Source organism: Ammospiza nelsoni, chromosome 3 (assembly GCF_027579445.1).
Source record: "Ammospiza nelsoni isolate bAmmNel1 chromosome 3, bAmmNel1.pri, whole genome shotgun sequence".
In the NCBI taxonomy this organism is placed as follows: domain Eukaryota; kingdom Metazoa; phylum Chordata; class Aves; order Passeriformes; family Passerellidae; genus Ammospiza; species Ammospiza nelsoni.
Genome location: NC_080635.1, coordinates 22,009,164 through 22,030,528, shown reverse-complemented (window position 1 = coordinate 22,030,528; position 21,365 = coordinate 22,009,164). Strand labels below are relative to the sequence as shown.

General features: G+C 37.6%; 1 protein-coding gene across 2 annotated transcripts in view; it reads left to right on the top strand.

Annotated features, from left to right (window-relative positions):
- Positions 1–659: 659 nt before the first annotated feature.
- The window catches only part of KCNK2 (potassium two pore domain channel subfamily K member 2), a 113,557-nt gene continuing 92,851 nt past the window's right edge, over positions 660–21,365 (top strand). Inside the window, exons 1-3 of one of the 2 annotated variants that reach the window (XM_059469550.1) lie at positions 660–755; positions 6,316–6,390; positions 7,019–7,200. In XM_059469550.1, the coding sequence (XP_059325533.1) occupies positions 7,167–7,200 (34 nt within the window). In that variant the 5' untranslated portion in view covers positions 660–755; positions 6,316–6,390; positions 7,019–7,166. Of the gene's footprint in view, positions 756–5,146; positions 5,357–6,315; positions 6,391–7,018; positions 7,201–21,365 lie in introns of those variants that run through there. The other variant, XM_059469551.1, reaches the window with a different exon arrangement.

The following is a 21,365-nucleotide window of genomic DNA, read 5'->3' as shown; positions in this document are numbered from 1 at the left end:
CTGACAGTAAATAACTCCATTCTCATGCTAGGGATATGGATTTATGCTGTCTCTGTCTAGTGATACAGTCTCACAGTCTTCAAATTAATCCTGGCTCCACAGATCTGCTGGGCATAGCAAGTAACTGCAGATCTAGCTGCAGACAGCATCCATCTGATTCTGTTCATCCAGCAGGAACAGAATCCAGCTTTCAAAATCTATCCTTGGCTGGGCTGAAATTGGGAGTTTGTGAGCATGTTTGAAGAGATCATCTGCTTAAGGGAAGGCTGTTTCTCTCTTCTTTGGAAGAGGATGATCTTACAAGAAAAAAAGAATGCAGTAAATAGTTGAAAGCTGTGCCAGATTAAAACAGGGCAGAATTGGATTGTTGGTTACCCAGATTTCTTTTTTCGTACTCCATTCTCTCCTCCAAATTGGCAGCTTTTTCATGAGCACTCATTCCTTCTCCTAACTGTTGGCTGAGGCCATATCTAAGGCTGCTGCAATAGCATTCATGATGAGTGTGCTTTTCTTAGAAACAGAAGTTGTCATACTCCTATCCTTTCCCCTAAAAGCCAAATACATTCTCATGCCACACTGTTCCATGCAAAATGGCTGAAATAGTTCATTTTTCCTTCCCAGACTTTAATGGCCAAAACATAAATATTAATTTACCAGCAATCTGGTGACTGCCATTAACTTACCTCATGGTACATAAATTTTTTCCATGGAGACATGGGGTGTCTTATTCTTGGGGGGAGCTCCAGCTTAGTAAGGTGAGTAGAATGATGTTAATTGTACAGTTTTCCTTATTTCGTTAGACTTCAACCTTTCTGAGTCATCTGTTGTTTCCTTTTTCCCTTGTGGAGTAATCAGTCTGTATTTTCCTTTGTTTTTCACTGAATTATGAAGTATTAATTGAACCTCCCCTTGGTTGCTTTTTTTTTGGTATCAATCGTTGCTTTTAAAACTCATTTTGTTTCTTAGTTTTTCTGATTCTGTTATTGTATTCTAATGCTATTTCCTCATATTCATTCTTGTGCTTTGTTTCCATATCCATCTTTTGAACTGTATCTTTCTTACATGTTTTGCATGATTTATAACCTTAAATATTAATAAATATTTAAATTAAGAAAGAGAAATTTTATTAAGATGATATTAATTTCTTCTGCACCTTTCATGACAAGTACATAAATCTGGATCTACTTCTACATTAAAAATAATCACATAAATACTTGCAGTCATTTGGATCTTTTAAATTATTGTCACACCGAGTGAAAATAAATTTCTCTTTATTTTGGGTTCATCACCTTTTGCTTTCACTGCAGCTGTGGTTTTGGGTCAGTATAATGTGTAATATGAAAACACAAAAAATTCCTATTGTTTAATAATACTTTTTTGCCAACAGGTGCATATAGATGTCTATGCCTTTAAAAATATGATTTTGCATCTAAAATCCACAATTTGGTTCCTGTGGATCTGTTCCTTATTCCTTAGATGAAAACAAAATCATCATTGCACATACTTTAATTATACCCGAAATAAATGGTGCTGATGCTACAGTTTTACCTGGGGTGCTACTGAAGGTGCATAGGTTCAAACCCTTATCCTCCAACAGCTTCAGCAGATCAGAATTTTTTAGGCATTGCATGACTTTTCTGTACTTGCAGTGTAAATGAGGAACTGAAGGATTATGCAGGAGCAATTTTTAACCTTAATTCTTCCAGGTCTGGCACAGTCAAAGTACCTTATTTTGTCCAATTATTTGTATTTCTGTAGTAGAATACAGTCAATATTTCCTCAGTGAAATGAAATTGTATACAGAAGCATTATTAGAGAACCTGTATATAGAGGACTGGTTATTTAGGGTCCATATGTCTTTGGCAGAGGACAAATTTTTATTTAGAAAATTAATTTACATTTCCAACTCTAAAGAGTTCTATGTGGGAATTTTCTAAAATGCTCTTTGTAATTGATTTCTAAAGGAATTCCATTCATCTCATAAGATTTGATAAGAAAAATACTTGCTTTGAATATTTTATTCATGACATAATAATATCACTCTTTGACTGGTGCAGTTTATCCCTATAAATGGCTTATCTGGTACAAATATATAAAACAATACACGTTTAGGAAAGTTGTATCTTCACAGGGCTGATGTCTTTATTTAAATAAGGAAAGCATTCGTCATTTCAATGAAGACAGTCACAGATTCAATAAAAGAGTGCACTCCTGGTTTATTTACCCACTCTTATTTAGGGCTTGCTTGCTGAAATGCTAAACTTGCACATTTCAAGGGTTAGCAGGTTTACAGCCTACCTGTGGGACAATTTTCAGGCATTGTGGCTGATGTGACAGGTAATAGCTAGAAGCTAATAGGCAGCAAACAACAGCTCACTAAAAGCTGATTACTGTAAGGCAGTATATGAGTCACACAAACTGTGAGTTTGGTTAAAATCAACACCTGCAAGTCCTGAAACTCAGCTGGTTTTGGTCAAGAGGAAAGGACCTAACTTCAGGTACCAGAGAGAGAGGAAGATGTTGATGTTTAGGAAGATGTTGAGGTCTGATTATTGAGTTTTCATCCTCTTGACAAGAACTAAATGTGCTCATGGGATGAAACTTTGAGGGAGTAACTTTCCCGTGTGCTCAGGTGTCTCTGTGCACTGGCTTTGTTCTGGGCTATGTTTGGAATTGGCTCATTTTCTCGGATACCAGGCACTGAGGCCAGTTACTCCAGATGATGAAGTGGATATCTTTAGCTTAGTAGTTTTAGTAACTGGATGGTGTGAATTGTCTTGTGGGACATTCAAGTGTTTCCTCTGTCTTTTTTTGATAAGTTTTCCATAGCTTAGGTGTGAGGAAAGCATTTGAACTTCGCTGAACTTTGTAAGCAGTAAAGTCTTTTACTACCTTCTTCAGAGAAGGGCAATTTGAGCAATTGGTTTTATTTGTTGCAATATGTCAACAGGTTTATACATCATGGTAGAAGGCAGAAACTTTGAATGCTTTCTGTCTTCTATTAGCTGATACAGCACAGTAAAAGCTTCTCTTGGACATTAGAGAAAATGGTTCTGGGATCAGTTCCAAGGTTGGGTGTAGGCACACAGTTTGTGCTCATTGGGAGTGAGACTGCAGCTGAACCTCTTTCCTAACGGGCTCCAGCTGTGAGCAGCAGGTGAGCAGCATTGAAAGCAATGAGACCTGGAGTGCCCATGTGTGCTGACTAACCACCAAAGGCAACAGAGGGCACACAGGTGCAATGCATGAGCATGAGGGGTGTAAAAGGCTGGGCTAAACAAGGAAGAGAGTGGATGCTTACAGCCTTCTGGTGTGGTATTATTTTGTAGGTAGGTGAAAAATTTTGTAATGTAGGTGTCTGAGGTCATACATCATGTTGCAAATTGTAGGATAGCTCATAATACGAACCGTGCAATGGGGAAGAAGGTAAGGGAGTAGAACTCTATTTTTAGGCTGATAGGGATTTTGAAGTTTATAATGAGTTCTCATTCTCAGAAGGTGAGGCTTTCTGTTTCAGAGTGGATGTAGATTGCTATTGGGATTAGGCTGATTAAGAAGGAGGTTTTGCCTGTGTTTGTAATTGTGTTGGGGGTGTTCTTGAGGTTGTTGGATAGAAGTGGAATAGGACTGGGGTGGAGAGGGTTACTAGGGTTAAGACTATGAATGTGTTTAGGACTAGTGAGACGACCATTACTTTCACTTGGGCTCTATATTGGTTGATGCTTTCTGAGATTGTATGATGATGCTGCGTGTATTGCAGCTGTCTCGGCTGTGACAGTGAGGTGTATTCTGCTGCTGTGCTCCAAAGCCTAGGTTGCTGTGTGTATGCATTGTGTGTGGTTGTGGTCTACCAGTCAAAACTGTGTGTTTTCATGTGCTGGAATTCTGCCAAGAGGAACTTGGAATTCATTCATGGAGTTTTTGATGGAAAAAGAGAGACAGGTAAACTGATTTTGAGGGGTCAAGAATGTTCTTGAACTCTACTGAAATGCATAATTTGGACTGTAGGGGAAATATATTCACAGCTGCAAATTGAAATTGCCACTGGAAAAAAATATAGATAAATGGACAAAATTGCAGAATAAATAAAAAAAAAAGGTAAAAGTCTTTTTATAAAGCAGATAAACTTAAGGAACCAATTTTTGTGTGTTTTCTAAACCTAATTTTCTCTATCTGAGGCGAAAATCTTCTGGACCATCTAAGTGTATTCTACAGATGAGATTAAAGAGATCCTGAAAAAATGTTTTTGGTGACAGGGTTGGAGAGAAAAGAGTAGGGAAAAGAAAGGGAGGAAATAGACTGTAAGGACAAGATTGAAATTAATATAGGATATATTACTAGCTGCAATATTTTTTTCTGTTTCTAGAAAATGCAAATTACTAAAATTGAAGATCCTGAAGAGACTTGATTTCAGAGTTATGGCTACATAGTCTTAGACTATGAATGAGATTTGCAGTATTTAATCAAAGAAAAGATAATTTCATCTGCCCTAATTCTCAGTGGAAAGCCCAGCAGAGATCCCATTCCCTTAGGAATTCCAAGAAAACTCATCAATTAGTCTCTTATTCATAGAGTCTAACTCTTCTCCTACTCTAGATTTACACGTGAAGATTTTCATTAACTGTCTCATATGAAGTGAATGTAATTCATACTTTCCTAATTATTGTCAGTCCCCAAGTGCAGGCACACATGATTTACAGGGAATTGTGGCATTTGCTCACAGAACTGAGATACACAATTTAGCAGAAATGACACCAGGCAATTTGTGTGCTTCTGTAATAACCAAATGATCAAAAACAACTTCAGTAAAGAGAATCGATCATCTGAAAGCATTTTCATAAACCTGCACCCAGACAAATGAGTTTGCCTGTAGAAAAAAAAAAGGCCAAACAATCAAAACAGAATCAGAGCAGAAACACATGTTATTTGGAAAATCTGTGATGATCATTTATGCTTTTAGGCTTGCTTTGACCACTTTTAGTGGTTCTTGCAGTTCTAAGAATTTTGTGGTTTTTTACCCAAAATTCCTTGGGCTTGATTTTTTGTGATATTGATTTTGGTTGGTTCTTAGGTGGTAGCACATACAGGTTTATTTTCACAGAGAGACTGAAGGGTGGATCAAAAGATTTGTATCACTTCAAATTAAATGGGAGCAGATGAGTATTGTCTATCAGAACAGTTGAGTTACTTACAGAGTAGATGAGATCCTCTACTATAAATGCCTAAAAGTAGCAAGTATTCTCTAATTTAAAGTTCTTACACTAGTGATTAGTAACAACATACAGATAAGTCTTGCTGCAAGGCAGATTTTCCTTGAATTTGCATGTCCATCTCCACCATAGCTGTCTGGCTCTTGGTAAGAACAAAGTTTCAAAGTCAACAAAAAATACTACTGTGTTGCTGTTTTGTTTGGTCTTTGTCAACTACAACTCATACTTCCAACTGCAAAAAAGATACAACAAAGAACAATCAAAGATGAAAAACAAAACTCTGGTGTTCTACGATGTTTGCCTGACTTCAGGGCTTTAAGCAAAATATCAGAGCTCCTAATAGGTGGGAAGTTGTAAAATTTAGGTGTGTGAAATGATTGCAGTATCTACCACAGAGACTCACACTTGGTGCTTCTCTCTATTAAGAAGTTCTATGAAAACCTTAAGGAATGACATCATATGACTGTGCATGAGCACAATGTTTTAATTCTATTGCTTGTGGTTCTGTTTCTGGAGTCTGGGTCCAGATTAGCAACCTGTGGAATTTATGAGAAAAAGTTCATTTTTCATTGAATAGGAGTGGGAATGAATTCTCTGTGATGCAGACTTCAGAAACAGGTGCTGTTGTTTTCTGATTGTATTATTTTGAGTCCATCTCTTGGCCAAAAAGACTTGGATATTAAAAAGTGGCTTGAAAATGAAGCATGCATAGTTGTTTGGCTACATTTTAGAATCCCAGAGGTCAAGCTAGACTTTCTTTTGCTGATGAAGATATTCCTTTGCTTGTGCCTGCATATATTTACAAATGGATTATATAGCATGTTTAAGAGAGAGAGCAAAGGTGATTACAGTCATTCTCTTAATCCCTTGTGACATTTTCAAGTATTTAAAATAATGTGTGAGAAGTTTAAGAATAAGGCTATATGACTGCCACATTATCATATTACTTAAAATGCTATTCTTTGTCTGCTTTGTTATGTGACTCTAGTGGCAATTATATTTTCACAAATATTGTGACTAACAGACCAGATTTTCTATGTAAGATTGCTCTGTGTTATGCTTTTCTAGAACATGGAATAATTGCAACACATTATTTTCTTTTAAGGAATTCAATGAAAATATAAGTAATATGCCTGAAATTAATGACATCTGAAATTGGCAAGTCTGTGGACAAGTGAAGGTAAGGACCTATATGAATCAGGATCCTTTTTCAAAATGTGTTTCTGACATATTTGTAATATTGCAGCACATGGGAGGGGATGGGAAAGATTGTTAGTCCCTTTTTCAAACCACTGACTCCTGTAAGTGTCCTGATCAGTAACTATTGATACTGTTGAGAAAAGATGCTTAACAGCCTATTTTGTGAATGCTCCTTAGGAAAATCATAAATAAGAAAAGGAATTGTAGCAATGCCCATCTTCCTTCAATAAACAATGAAACAAATTTTCTACTTGGAGTCACACCTGACATCCTGGGGATCTTTACCTTTAGCAACAATTAGACTGAATGCTGCATATGTTTCATGTGAATGATGCTTAAGGAAGGAAGAATTATTGGGAATGCTAGTTTTCATTTAGTAATTTAATTAAGGTATGTTCTTTCAAACCTTCTGGAACATTTCAGGTACAATTATTCAATTGTTTGAGACCCAAGTAATTTTTGTTCAGGTCTGTAGGCATTTCCTAACATGTTGTATCAGTGACCATCTGCAAAGTACTATGATGATTTACAACCTTATATAAATGCCATGTGTCCTAATTACTAACTTACCACTTTACCTTTATTTGTACATTTACTATTTTGGACAGGAAATACAGAGAGAGGCAATAACTGTGCTTCAAAAGAGAATATGTTATGAAGAGATGACTTGTTTAGAAAACTTCTTAAACACAGCAATAAAGAAAATGCTTTATCTTAGAACAAAAGCATGGTGACTCCAGAATATTGCATCACCAAATGAGGAACCCACAAGCAAGACATAACTTTTACTGTAAGTACTGCTATAAAGACAAATACATTGTTTAGTTAAGCTTTAACAGTTCTAATCAGTCTCCATTACAGATTTTCTGGACTTCACCTTCATTTTTTAATGACCATATATTCTTTCTGGAGTGTTTGTTCAACTCTGTCCTTGATTTCAAGATTTCATTCCCTTACCTGAAAGGAAGAATTTCCTTTCAGGAAAGGGAATGAAATCCAGCAATTTCAATGAGGAAATGAGGATCAATTGGGAAAGCTTTGGTCGATAGTCCTGCACTTCAGGTCATCCCTTTGGCTTTTCCGGTTTATCTGTCCTATTGGTTTTTTGTCTTTTTTTTTTTGAAGCCTCAGTTCTTCTGTTTAACATCTGTCTTGTTGTTTCCATTCCTTCCCATATTTTAGGGATTTCAATTTGAGTGATTTTGACAAGTTTTGGTCCTTCTCACTTCACCACATTTCATCTCAGTACCCTTAGTCACACCACTTCAATTTTCAGGGTGTTTCAATTTTAATTTTGAATTACCGTATCACCTTTCTGAAGTGCTTATTCAACTCTGTCTTCCCATTTCAAGATTTCATTCCCTGAAAAGGAAAGAAAATTCTTCCTTCCAGAAAAGGGAATGAAATCTTGTGATTTCGATGAGGATCAATTGGGCAAGCTTTGGTCTGTATTCCTACACTTCAGGTCTTCCTATTGGCTTTTTTGTTTATCTGTCCTATTGGTTTTTTTTTGTTTTTTTTTTTTTTATTTCTTTTTTTTTTTGTTTCTCATCTGTCTCTTTGTTTCCCTTTCTTCCCAGAGTTTAGGGATTTCAGCTGAATTAATTTTGGCAAGTTTTGGTCCTCACTTCACCACATTTCATCTCAATACCATTGGCTGTAGTCGCTTTCATGCCAAATTTTCTGGATTTTTCAATTTTATTTTTGAATGACCATATCTCTTCTCTGGAGTGTTTGTTAAACTCTGTCTTTTGATTTCAAGATTTCCTTCCCTTTCCTGGAAGGAAGGATTTCATTTCAGGGGAGGGAATGAAATCTTGAAATTTCGATGAGGCTCAATTGGGCAAGCTTTGGTCCATATTCCTGCACTTCAGGTCATCCCATTGGTTTTTACTGCTTATCTGTCCTACTGTCCTATCTTTTTTTTTTTTTTTTTTTTTAATTTCAATTCTTTTTGTTTCACATCTGTCTCTGTTTCCCTTTCTTTCCAGAATTTAGGGATTTCAGCTGGATTAATTTTGGCAAGTTTTGGTCCTTCTTGCTGCACCACATTTCATCCCTGAACCACTGGTTGTAGTTACTCAGTTTCAAATTTTCTGTATTTTTCAGTTTCCTTTTTGAATGACACTGTCCTTTTTGGACTGTTTGTTCAACTCTGTCCTCTGATTTCAATGTGGATGAATTGGTCAAGCTTTGGTACACATTCTTGGCCTTCAGGTCATCCCTTTGGCTTTTCTTATTTTCATGTTGTTTCTGTTTGGTTTTTAAAATATTTCAGTTTTTCTGTTTCCCTTCTGTCTATTTCTTTGCTTTTCTTCCCTGATTTTAAGGGTTTGAAATGGAAGAATTTTGGCATGTTTTTGGCTATTTCCCAATACCCAATTTCATCTCAGTAATTGTTGAGTAGATGTTGAACTATCTTTACGTGGTGAACTAGAATGCAGAACTAGATAACTAATTAAGAATTAAATTTTAGGAAATGCTGGAATGACATACATAGCCATTTTAAATAGGTGTGTCCTATTTTTGTTGATGGGTTTCCTTTGAAATGTCAGTTTTGTGGGAAGGTCTTTTTTGTCACTACCCTTGTGTATTTATTTTATGTTTCTTATATCTGCATGGTATTCAGGAAAATTAGACCAGTTATCCAATATATTGTTCTTGAGTGCTTACTTGAGAAGCTGGAGAGATCTGTAAATTTACCCTGATCACAAATATCACTTTTATACTGTGCGTATGCTACACGTAGCAGTGTGATGATTAATTTGAAGCTTGGAAATTAGGAAACTGATAGAGTGATCTTTTTCTAGAAAATGACACTTTAAACAATGCTTTCGTTTAAATGCCTTAATATTGAATAGTTACTATTGCAGGCAGATATTGGAAATCTGTGTTTTTATGTGGGAATTATCAGCAGGTATGTAAGTTTGGACAGCAAAGTTTTCTCAGGCCCTGAGGAAATCTCAGTCAAAATATGAGAAAGAATTAATGCTTCAGTGCTTAGACCACATGAAACAGGAAAATCTGTTTGCAGATTTGTCAGATAAGGGACAGTAATTTGTATTGTAGTTTCTGAATTAGAGATGAGTCTTATGAGCTACTAGAAGAAGGAGGTGGGTTCAGAATATTTCCCTTACTTTTCCAAGGATTTTTTTTTGCCTTTTTTCCTCCCCAAAAATTTAGAAAATGTCTGCTTCTTCCAGTGTAATGTAAGTGGGGTTTTTTGTAAGCAGGAATTTTCTCCTCCTGCTTGTCTTCAGTCCTCACACAAGGGTAAACACAATCTGGAGTAACAAATAGTCTTGGATTGGGCATAAAGAGCTTAGTACCTTCACAGTGGAACCTTTAGTGCTGTGCAACAGAACTCTATTTTCTGATGCAGTTCTGATGATTGCAGAGTTTGTGTCTTCTTTTGCATCACTGTCTGCTGTTCAAAATTTTTGCAAGTGAACTAGAATTTTTCTTTCTTTTGGATGTTTAATCATGCTGAAGTGATGCCTTCCAAAATACTTAACCCTCTTAACTGAAGGGTCACTTCTCCTTGAAATAATAGAACTGTAACCTTAGACTAATTTTACTGTGTTAATGTGTGTACCACAGAGATGGATATTCAGTTTGGAGTTACTGATTAAAAGGTCCCAGCCTGCTGGTGATTTCTCCTTATTACACTTCCTTTCCTCCACTGAGTTGTCAGTGATTATGTACTTTTCTCTAGATTTAGTTTAACCCTGCTTTCTCAAGCAATGTCAGAGGCTTAAGATAATTTGTTAATCATGAACATTAAAGCTGAAGAATGAGCTGTTTTACTTCTTTAGGAAGATAATGCACTCAGTCGTTCCTTTTTAAATACTGAAAACAGTTGTTTTCTATCAGGTTTTTTCCTATGATCAGTTTTTTTCCCCATGATTCTAGAAAGCATGGAAAACAGCTGAGGTAAGTTATACTGAAGTACCAAGATTGCTGTAGTATGCAAGTATAGCTGTTCCACTGCTTGAGGCACCGCTATAAAATCATGACAAATGAAGAATACATTTGCAAAGTCTAAAGGAGACCCTCAGGCAGGTTGAATGTAATTACATAGCTAGAATTCAAGTAAGGCCCCAGGACCACCTGGGAAGGAATGTGTTGCTCACTGTTAGTAGGGTGCCAGGCAGGAATTGTGTTTATTTACTAGATAGAGTAACCTACAGTGCAGCCATAATTTAGAATGATAGAGTACTAAAGAGAAAAACATACTGTGTGAGTAATTTTCAACCTAGTAATGAAGCATAATGGAATACAGCCATCATGCTGTATTATGCAATCTGCATTTTATAGAATGTGTGAATATAAATTCGCCTATTAGGAGAAATTGCACCAGCTTAATGTTCAAAACCAAAAAGTATTTTTCAAAAGTAAAGGGAAGGAAGTAGCACATCTGTCTTCTCTGAAATGGAAGTTTCATATAGGAGCTTGGATTAGTGGAACATAAACCTTTATCTTATGTGTGGAACTAAATCTATTTGAAAATATTGGAATATATCTCAAAAGAAAGTTGCTGCACCACAGGAATGTGGGAGTAAATACCATAAAACCCTTTAAACACTAAAAAGAAAGCATAATGCAAACAAGCCAACGGGATCAGATAGGATTTGAAGGTTGTGTGTAATGAACATTTAATATGTGTATATCCTTAGGATTATTGATGATTTTTTGGTATTTTCATGATAGTTGTTTCCAGAAAAGACATATTCTAAAATGAGAAACATGAAGCAAGAATAGAAATAAGGAAAAATCATAAACAGTCTTTCTCTGAGGATGGAGAAGCTGAGGTAAAAGTCTTTTAGGAGAATGGAAGGAAAAAATATTTCTGGTACTTCTAAATGCCTTAGAAATAGGTATTATGTTGTAAAGTGGAGGAGAAAGAATAAAAGACTGCCCCAGAACGGGGGTTGTCATTTTTCACCTTGCAAATATTTTTTAGAACATTCTAGATCATGCTCCAGCCAAATGAATGATGTTTTATTCCTGTAGCTTCTGTTTCATTGGCCTTCAACCCTTCTAGTTTTCTAGATTAGTTAAGGAGCTGCATCAATACATACAGCCATGCATTTGTCAGCCCCTGCAGTTGTACTTAGTTTTCAAAGATTATTTAAATTTATGTATGCTTACTTTGTGTGTTTGATGTTTCTCCTGGACCTTGGTGAGAATTCCACTTGGTCAAGATCTTGAATTTGGAAATATACCAGGGGCAGGAACAAGGGAAAGCTGAAAAATGTCTTGAAGAAGATAATGTGTCAGGATTTGGAAAAGATTGAGCAAAAAAACCAGATGGAAATTAATTCCCAATACTTGTCAAGTATGAAGTCAAAAAGATCTGCACTACTGACAAAGCATGTTTGAGGATTTGAGAGGCATCATGTTGAGATTAACCAGACTTTTCATACTTTTAATATGATTGATTGACATAGACAAAATAGATGGTAGTTTAACTTTCTTGTTTGTATAACCATTTCCCATCTAAACTAATCTGCAATTAAAAGAGTGGATTTACTTCCTATATCCACTTTTGGAAGAGAAAGGAATCACTCTCTGCTGGCAGGCAAATTGACATAACATTCAACACAGTATAATGCTGAAGTCTTCAGTATGATGTGGTAAGCCACAAAATAACATGAAGACAAATACATTTTTGGCTTCCTTCCACTGTTTTATTTATTACATCCTTCTTTATTTTTCACTGTTGGAGAGGAAAAAGAAGTACATGATTTAAAGTAGTTATGACCACTTTTAAGCAGTTTCAAGTTTTGAGACAATACTGTCTACATGAAACATTACTGTAAATGCATAGAGTTGTCCATCTATAATTTTCTGACTTACTCAAAGAGAACTTGTCTTTCTAAAGGGAGGTCAGAGCGAGCTGGGAGAAGGATATTTTTATTGCTGCAGTATTTCCTGTAAAGATAAAATGCATGTTCAAGGTGCAAAGCAATAAACTGTAGTCCAGGTTTCCACAGCACAATTTTGCTTGGATTTTTTTTCTGCTTCCTCTTTCATAGCCCCAAGAGTTTAGGCCAGGTGCTAAGAACTCTTTTCCTAACTGTTCTGCCAGCTCATGTTGGCTAATAAAACCCAAAAAGTTTGGGAAGGATCTGTTTCCTGTTGATATAAACAATCCAAAATTTTTGGGTGAAATTGTCCAATGTGATTTTTTTCAGAATAAGTACTGAGTAAAAATTGCCTGTGACTTTTGAGATTTTCCCTTCAAAATCTTTGCTGCATTAGCACTCTCCTAAACCAAAATCAGTGGTAACCAGCCTACCTTCAGTGTTCAGCTTCAGGTCCAGTGCTTTGGAAGGAGATGGAGTTTGGCTTTATTTGGCCACTGTTTGTTGTTTGAAATGGCATGAGCAGGACTGAGGGGACTGAGTGGATGCTCTGTTCTCCATAAATGACTGTAACTGAGATGGACAAAGCACTGCCCTGCAGGTGTGTGAGGATACAGTGTCAAAGCAAGGGGTTTTGGTGGTGGGAACAAGGTGTTCCAATGAACCAGCAGTGGCTGTGATGTTCCTTATAAATTCTCATCAGGCTGAACAAAGACATTGGACCACATGTCTGGGGGCTCCTGTACTTTGTTGTGCAGTCACCATAACTCCAGCACCCAGCCCATGTGTAGGCACAAAAGCTGTTGGCTCACTAGCTCTTAAATTCTACAGTAGACTTCCACAAGCCCTTGTATTTTGTATGGTACATTTCAATAATCTCTCAAGCCCCACAGCAACCTTCTCAAAGGTCCTGGCTCACAAGCCACCACATGCTGCCACAATCTCCCCACTCCCACAACAAACTTGAGTATGGAGCATGGGGTAGAACATGACGGCCGTGTGTGGCCCAGGCAAAGCAAAGGAGGAGAGAAATAAAAGAAAAGGGAGAAAGAACAAAGAATATCAGCAGTCCTTAGATCCAAAGTTGATCTTGCCGTGCGAATGGCCCAGAGCTGGGGATGTGAGGCAGAAGTGAAAGAGAGCAAGGGGGCCCAATCTCCTTTCTTTTTTGCACAGCTCGTATGCAGGCCAGGTAATTCATGCATTTTATTCACCTGTACAAAGCCAGCCCTTAGAGCCCTCCTCTAGGAAGTGAGTTGAGGGGGGTGGACTGAGCAAGGGCCTCAAGATGAGCAGTCTCAGGGCAGGGCACACCACCTCTGTGGGACCCCGACCTCCCATTACATCTTTCCTGGCACAACAGTCAGAAGGTTTGACCCAAAACACACTTATTTCTGGCTCTTTCCACAAGGTGGGTGGCCCAGACCAGTGGTGACAAGGCTGTGTACACCTAGTGCTCAGTCTGTATGCTCTGGAGAAAAAGAGAGAAGAATGGAGTGCTTATCTAGGCAAACTAATCTGTGCTGTCCAAAAGGGACAGAGCTTTCTGCAGGGAGCTCTTCAACTCCTGCCTCTGTCAAACCGCACCAAACTGACCTTTGTACAACTCTCTCACTTTTGACTCCTGTATACTTTCTGTGTTTAAAGTAAATCAATCCCACTTCAGTAAAATAGGAAAAAAATCTGGCAGAAAAAGTCTGGATTTTTTTACTTTAATATTTTTCTGGATCTTTACTTCCATCTTTTTTGCTGAAATGCTGATAATTTACAGAGCATCATTAACAGTAACCCTTTTTTCTTTATTAAGGTTTAGTGAAACCATCATTCCGAAAGGAAAACTGTATTTTAATTCTTGAAATAAATCCATTGCATTGCAGGGACACTGCAATCTAAATAATCAATAGTTTTTATTTTATTTTTTTAAAAAAGACTTATGTGTTCTATGTAACACTGAAAGAGGTTTTAATAATTGCAGTCTAAAATATGCTTCAACACACATCCTGCCAGAATCTGGGCTCAGAACAATAAAGACAGGCTGTTCTTACACATAAAAGCAAAATTCCTTTGCCAGTCAATAATATTTCAAGCAGAAATCCATTTTCATGACTACATTTACTTCAGAAAAGATATGAAATTAAAAAGAGAACTCAGGATGCACGAAACAGAAAAAAACATTGAATTGCCAACTAGTGAGCTTGAAACAACAAATTTTGCAAATTTCAAGTTAAAGTAAGTTTAAAAAAATCCCCAATATGTTTTTAAAAGAAAAAGAACATTGCTCCTTTACTCCACAATGTTTAAAATGCTATAACTAATGTTGAATTAAAAGGAAGATGTTTTTACCCCTACCTAGCATACATAATAAATACCAAGGTACATGGAGTACCTCTTTTTTCCTTGAATTAAAGCTAAGACTGCAGAGCTCCTTTATTTTCCTGAAAGAATAGTCCTTTTGTAGCAGACAACTTCACATTTTGTGGCCACAAAGTTGAATTTCCAGGCAGCTTTCTTGTTTTAAGTGTGGAGTCACATCTTCAATTCTGGCTTAGGAAATGGATCTACAAACAAGTGACAATGGCAAAAGTCTGCTTTGAAGTCTGCTTCCAGCAGGCAGGAAACTGTGCCCTGGAAATGTGTTCTCTGTGTAGGGCTGTGCTCTAGAAGTGTGTTGTCTATGTGTTCAAATGTGAGGCCACAGGGCTGGTAAATCTCTAGTGCCAGAAAGTGTAAACAGTAAAACCGAGTCCATGTAAAGTTGGTTCATATGCTCTGCCTGTTTTCAGTAAAAAATAGGATATTTTAAGTTTTGATTTTAAACAAATTATTTAATGCATTTATAGACCCACAAACATCACTTTCCAACTAATGGATACTCCTTTGAAATGTGCTAAAATTTGTCACAAAGAATCAAAAGTTGGTTTCATTGCTACAGGGAATTTGTGTTTTGAAACAATACCCAAAATAATTCTGATGCCTGGAAATTAGATATATGTTATAAAATGTTATCAAAACCTGGAGGTTTGGGTTTGGGGTCAAATTAAAGGCTCTTATCATCATTTGGAATGTCCTTGATAAAGGGATTTTCTGGGACATCAGTAGATCCCACACAACTTGTTTAAACATTAACCTGACTCTGTCAGATGAAGAATGCCTATTGCTGGTTACATGTAACAAAACCCCATAATTTCCATTTAATTTTGAGCTTGGCTATGAAGCAATTTAAAAGCCCCAAATATATCCTAACATCTCTTTGCATCTTGATTAAGTTTTTGTCCTAATCTTGGACTCTTCACAAGTTAAAACAGTGACTTATTTAAAAGCTTGATGGCTAAACTAGGAAAGTATTTTATTTACTTTGGAATCAGACTTCAGATTAAAATATAATGTTTTTTACTGATGGCATGTGGTGAGAAGAGAAGCCCAGAGAAGAACAACATTTTTTCCACAAAATAAATTGGTAGTTTTAGTTGTTGTTGTTGTATTGGGACAATGTATTGGACGCAAATAGATCAGCTGCAAAACAACTTAGGGAAGCTCATATGTTAATCTTATATGTTTATACTAAAAAAAAATGGTATGTGTAGGTTATTAAAGAGAAATATTATTTTGTCTCATTCTCTCCCTCACATATTTGAAGTAATATATGCTGTATCATATTATAAACTGTCTGTTAATACCAGAAAAAATTTTTTTTCTTAACAATCATTTGAATAATGGAGTGTTGCTAGCTGAACTGATTGTTTGAAAATTCATTGAGTTGCACAGTAATCACCAAATCTCCAGTTTTATTATCCTTTATGTCACTGAAAAATGCTTGCTGTTGTGTTGCTCTCTTTTCATTTTCATGATGCTCCAAACCAGAAATGTATCACTGTCTGAAAGGTTGTTGGTAGCTAATAGAGAAAGGCAAGTGAAAGGTCAAATCTCTTGCAAACTGGTGAAATTAATAACTTAAATCTAAATATAAACCACATTGCATGATCAGAGATATAGACTATATGCGTTGTAGTATGATTTATAAAATTAAGAATGTTATCATTAAGGATGCTTGGAACTATAGCAGTCATGAATAAGGCAAAATTCCCACTGACTTGGCTTTAGATGTGTGCTGGATTCTTGGTTGGTTGAGTTTTGGATTTCATCTGCTCTAATATCTCCTTCATTTGTTCCCACTCTGAACAAAAATACATGTACAAAACAAAAACTCACAGGGACACGTGCCTACATAATGATTTTGTCTTGCTAATATTGCCATTATTCCCTCAAATAGATCTTTCAATTTTCCCATCTCCCATTTGCTTTATATTTGCTCACAAAACAAGTTATCATATTGTGAGCACTCATGTACACAAGGGAAAGTTGGTAGAATGGTAAAACAAATGTTGGCACCACACTTGGTTTCCTCAGGCTTGTAACTCTACCTCTGAAGAACTCTCTGGAGGCTGCTGCAGGATCCCTTCAAAGTCTTGTTCTGCCTCAATTCCTTCATTGACAAGGATACATTCAGGGAAGGTAGAACCACCCCTGAAGTGGCAGGAGGGATGCAGGGCCTGTACCAGAGGTTGTGCAGGTTGATCTTTGTCACACAGAAGACAAGAGCTCAGATCATATCCCCAGCCATAAACACAAGGCCTGAGGTTGTGCAGCCTCAATAGCTCTGAGGGTTGAATCTTCACCCGCTTTGGGAGAGCTCTCATGAGTCAATGAGGCAGTAGCAACTGCTTGTACCTGTGAACCCATCCACGGGGCAGAACAGATCTGCCTTCACTCCAGTGTTCCTCTCATGTGAACAAGGCAGAGCCCTGAACTCATGGTCACATATTTGTATGAGATTATATTTGCTTATCGCAACACCACAGCTGCCCAAACTGCCTCTGGCCAGCTCTCCAGAAGAAAGGCAGGTAGATCAGCAGAGTCCATCTGAAACATGCATGTTACTGGCTGAGCCTTCTGATCTCTCCCAGAATAAGTATTTGCTTCTGAAGAAGTCTAGGCAGGCAGAAATGAAACACTGGAGCTGAACGCAATATTTTGAAAATCACTATTAACTTATATTACAAAATTTTTGTAAAGATGTACTTCCAGAGTAACTTTGGCTATTACAAAGAACAAAATAGAGTTTGCAGATTTAGGGATGTGATTCTGTCCCTCAACTACTCTCAGCTGAGACTCCACCTGGAGTGTTGCACCCAGTTCTGGGGTCCCCAGCATAGGAAGGACATGGACCTGTTGGAGCACGTCCAGAGGAGGCCACCAAGATGATAAGAGGGATGGGGCACCTGCAAGGAAAGTCTGAGAGAACTTGTTTTTTTCAGCCTGGAAAAGGCTTTGGAGTGACCTGATTACAACCTGCACCTGAAGGGCACCCACAAGAAAGATGACAGAGTCTTTTTACAGCAGTATGTAGAGACAGGAGAGGGAGGAATGGCTTCAAACTGAGAGAGAATAGGTTTAGATTACATGATAGGAAGAAATTCTTTATTATGAGGGTGGTGAGGCTCTGGCACTGGTTGCCCAGAGAAGCTGTGGATGCCCTGTCCCTAGAAGTGTTCAAGGCCAGGCTGGATGGGGCTCTGAGCAGCCTGGTCCAGTGGAAGGTGTCCTGCCCATGGCAGGGGGGTTGGAACTCTGTGGTCTTTAAGGTCCCTTCCAATGCAAACCATTCTATCATTCTATGAAGTGAATTCTACTACTACTAAACTTTTCCTGAGGCCTTTTGTAGGATGCTCTGGTGCTTCAGCTAAGACATTGACTACTTTCAAATGTTGTTGTAGTAATTTTAAGGAATTTTGAAAGCTATCAGTCATGAAGAGTATATAAAAACCCCACAATTTCATACATAATCTGAAGTGGAAAGGTGTACATATAGAAATAATGTGGTGAAGAATGATGAGCATTTTCGCAGTTTTGCCGCAACTGGGTATCTTCAGACCATCAGCAAACACGGGCAGGACACTCAGGAGATATCACATGCTACTGCTTCCCTTGTTCTTTGTATGTGCTGCTTGTAGTTGAGTCCTTTTTAAGCCTGTGAAGTTGCTACCTGAAGGGACAGCTGTGTCTTTACAGTGGTTCTGTGAGTTACTGAGAAAGGGCCACTCTCAGCCTGTGAAATAAAGGCCACAAAACCAAAGGAGAAAGTGACAATATTTATCCTTTTCAAGGTGGGGCAGAATTATTGCCTTTGCCAAAGTATATGATACAATAGTAAAATTAATTGTAAAACTCAATTGAGATCAGTGCTGAAGCTCAGTGAAACCAGTATTTCACTGCAGATGCTTAACAAGACAGTTCTGGGCTCTGCATATGAACTGTGATCCCATTTGCCTGTACAGCAAGTGTTCTGGGAATCTTGCTTACAACTGCTGCAAGAGCATTGGTCCTTTTGCTGAATGAATACAGCCTGATATTTAAAATCCAAAAGAAGGCGATATATAACCTCTGCCTTTTTGCCAAAGGTAATAAAAGATTAATTTAAGGAAAAAGGAATTTGTAGCAATCAGTACATTTCTGGTATTCATCAACAATACGTGATATATTAAAAAATGCATCTGAAAATCCTATTCTTTATATGAATAAGAAGAAAAAACTGTTTTAGCATAAGTAAAATCCTCAGTGAGAAGAAACCATATGTTATCCACTTTGCAAAATACACATCTTTGGTCTTTTATGTGCTTCATTCCATTAATCTTGCCTTTATGCAGCCTGTAAGGAGGCTGGGATACTTGTATTCAAGAATCTAATTCAGGTTTCTATTCAACTGAGATGAGTACCCAGCTGAAGGGGACAGCCCCATGAAAAGCTCACCCAGACTGCTATTGTGTGGTAAAAAGAAGGCACACAGATGAGGAATGAAGTCCTCTATAGTCTTCTATAAGTCACAGATGCTACTGCTTCCACAGAAAGCTGAACCCTTGTGCAAGGACAAGAACATCCCCTTCACAAGTATAAAGGCATGGAATAGGATGGCTTAAAAGATTGTATTTAAAACAGGTGGTTCTAAAATGTCTCTCAATAGAGATATAGTGACAGGAAAGGAAAATGCTTCTATATCTGGGAAATATTCTCATCAACAAGCTTTGCTAACGTATTTGGGATTCCTAGAAAAAACTCTCCAGAAATTCTGGGTTGAGGTGTGGGTGGAGAACAGCTTCTGCACAAAAACTCAAGTGTATTCAAAGGTATAGGCAGACAGAACTGTGGATGCTTCCAGCTGTATGACTGGAGAGAGTTGTGAACCAGCCTCTATGACAGATCTCCAGGCAAAAAATCACCAGCTCTTCAGCAGAGAGGAACTTAACCTTCCTTGCACAGGTTATGAATGGGGGAAAAGTCTATTGTTTTATTTACTTAACTCTCAAACATTCTTTCAAAATACTACAGCTAGGTAGGCTTTTATCTGGGAACCTCTGTTTTGGTTTCTCAAAAATGTATTTACTCATCTATTGGGCATTACTCACTATTGGGCACTGTGCGCTTTTAAGCAAACATTAAAATGGGCATCAGAAATCTGTTTCCTATAATCTGTGGGAAAAACGATGGGATGGGAACTTTGCTTTTACTGAGCATATTCAACCTTTCAGAGAGCCTTAGCCATGAACAGTTTTTCTGCATGGATGCAATTATACCCTGTACTTTAGCTATGGGTGTCTATTTGCATCTCTGCAGAGAGAGCACCTAGGGATTTACGACACTCATGAAAGATCAATGCCCTCATCCAGGTTGGTGGCAGACAGAGCAAGGCATCAGGAATGCACGTCTGGCAGAGTGGGAACAAGGCTCTGCTTCTATTCTTTGTTGCCTTGAGTTGGAGATGGTGAGAAGTTTTTTTGAGGTGTATTAAAATGTCTTTGATGACAGAAGCCAGTTCTTCAAGGAACTGACCACCTGACTACCTGCGCAGTCAGTGCACAAACTTCCTTCTTACTTTAGTGCCCGCAGTTGCCTTCCTTTTTTCCCCCTCTTCATCAGCATTGGCCTCTGATGCCCTTTGGTGAAAGAAGAAAAGGGTATTATTTATCCAAAGTGAGAAAAATAACTCTTAACAACAGAGAAAATGGAGATGAAAGAGTCCTGAAAAGAAAATATTTAGATAACCAAGCAACTTGCAGTCAGCCCATACCCACTTTCCTGATTCATTTTCCTTGCTCTATCCATAAACATCTATTTTGTTCCCTGTGGCTGCCCCAGAAAGGGTTTTCCATCTATTCCCAATGATTTTTTTTTCCATTTTCACACAGGACAAAGTACAACCTCTTCTGTATTTTACAAGCACATACTATAAAACCAGAAATATCTTGTAGCAGAAAGTAACCTTGCTAACATATGCAAATAGCAGAGAAGAATGTGAGGATGAGATTAGAAAGGGTAAAAATGGTTTAGTAATATGAAGAAGTAGCAAAAGCAGAAAAAGGGTGTTCCCTCTGCTTTTAAAATCTGTCTTTAAATTATTTACTTGGCACTTTGACAGCTCACAATTTAAATTATTTCATTCATCTTAATATTTAAACACAGTTTTTAATTATACTAGTAACTTGAGGCTACTTTTTAATTCAGCAATAGCTTCATCTTCTATTAATAAATGGCACATACCCTTGGCCTTGACACTTACTTGCTGTGAGTATTTCAGCTTTGGTAGAACATGCAGTTCAGGACACTGTTATTGCATCCTAAAGCTCAAATCTTCTTAAATTATCAGTACAGCATTTAACCCTGATGATAATAATTTAGCATAAAAATGTTCAGTCTTCACTGTAGTTCTTAATGCTACTGTTGCTAAAATTGCAGAAGATCAGAGAACAAGTACTTATAAAAAATCTTACTCTGAAAAATATTCTTCCAGATGATTTTTCTTCTCAGCCTGGAGAAGAGACAGTCTGGTACCTGAGAGCTGTGGGCTGGAAGAATGTTACATCTCTATGTGTGGCTGGCAGGGTTTGGGATGAAGGACTTGGGGTTTTTTTTGAGCTGCATGCCAGATGAACTCCCTTGCTGGGGTTGCAGCTCTTGTGTGGCACTGGGCTGCACTGGTTTGGAGGCTGCTGGGGAACAGGGCCATCCAGCCTAAACCCACCAGGGAACACTAAAA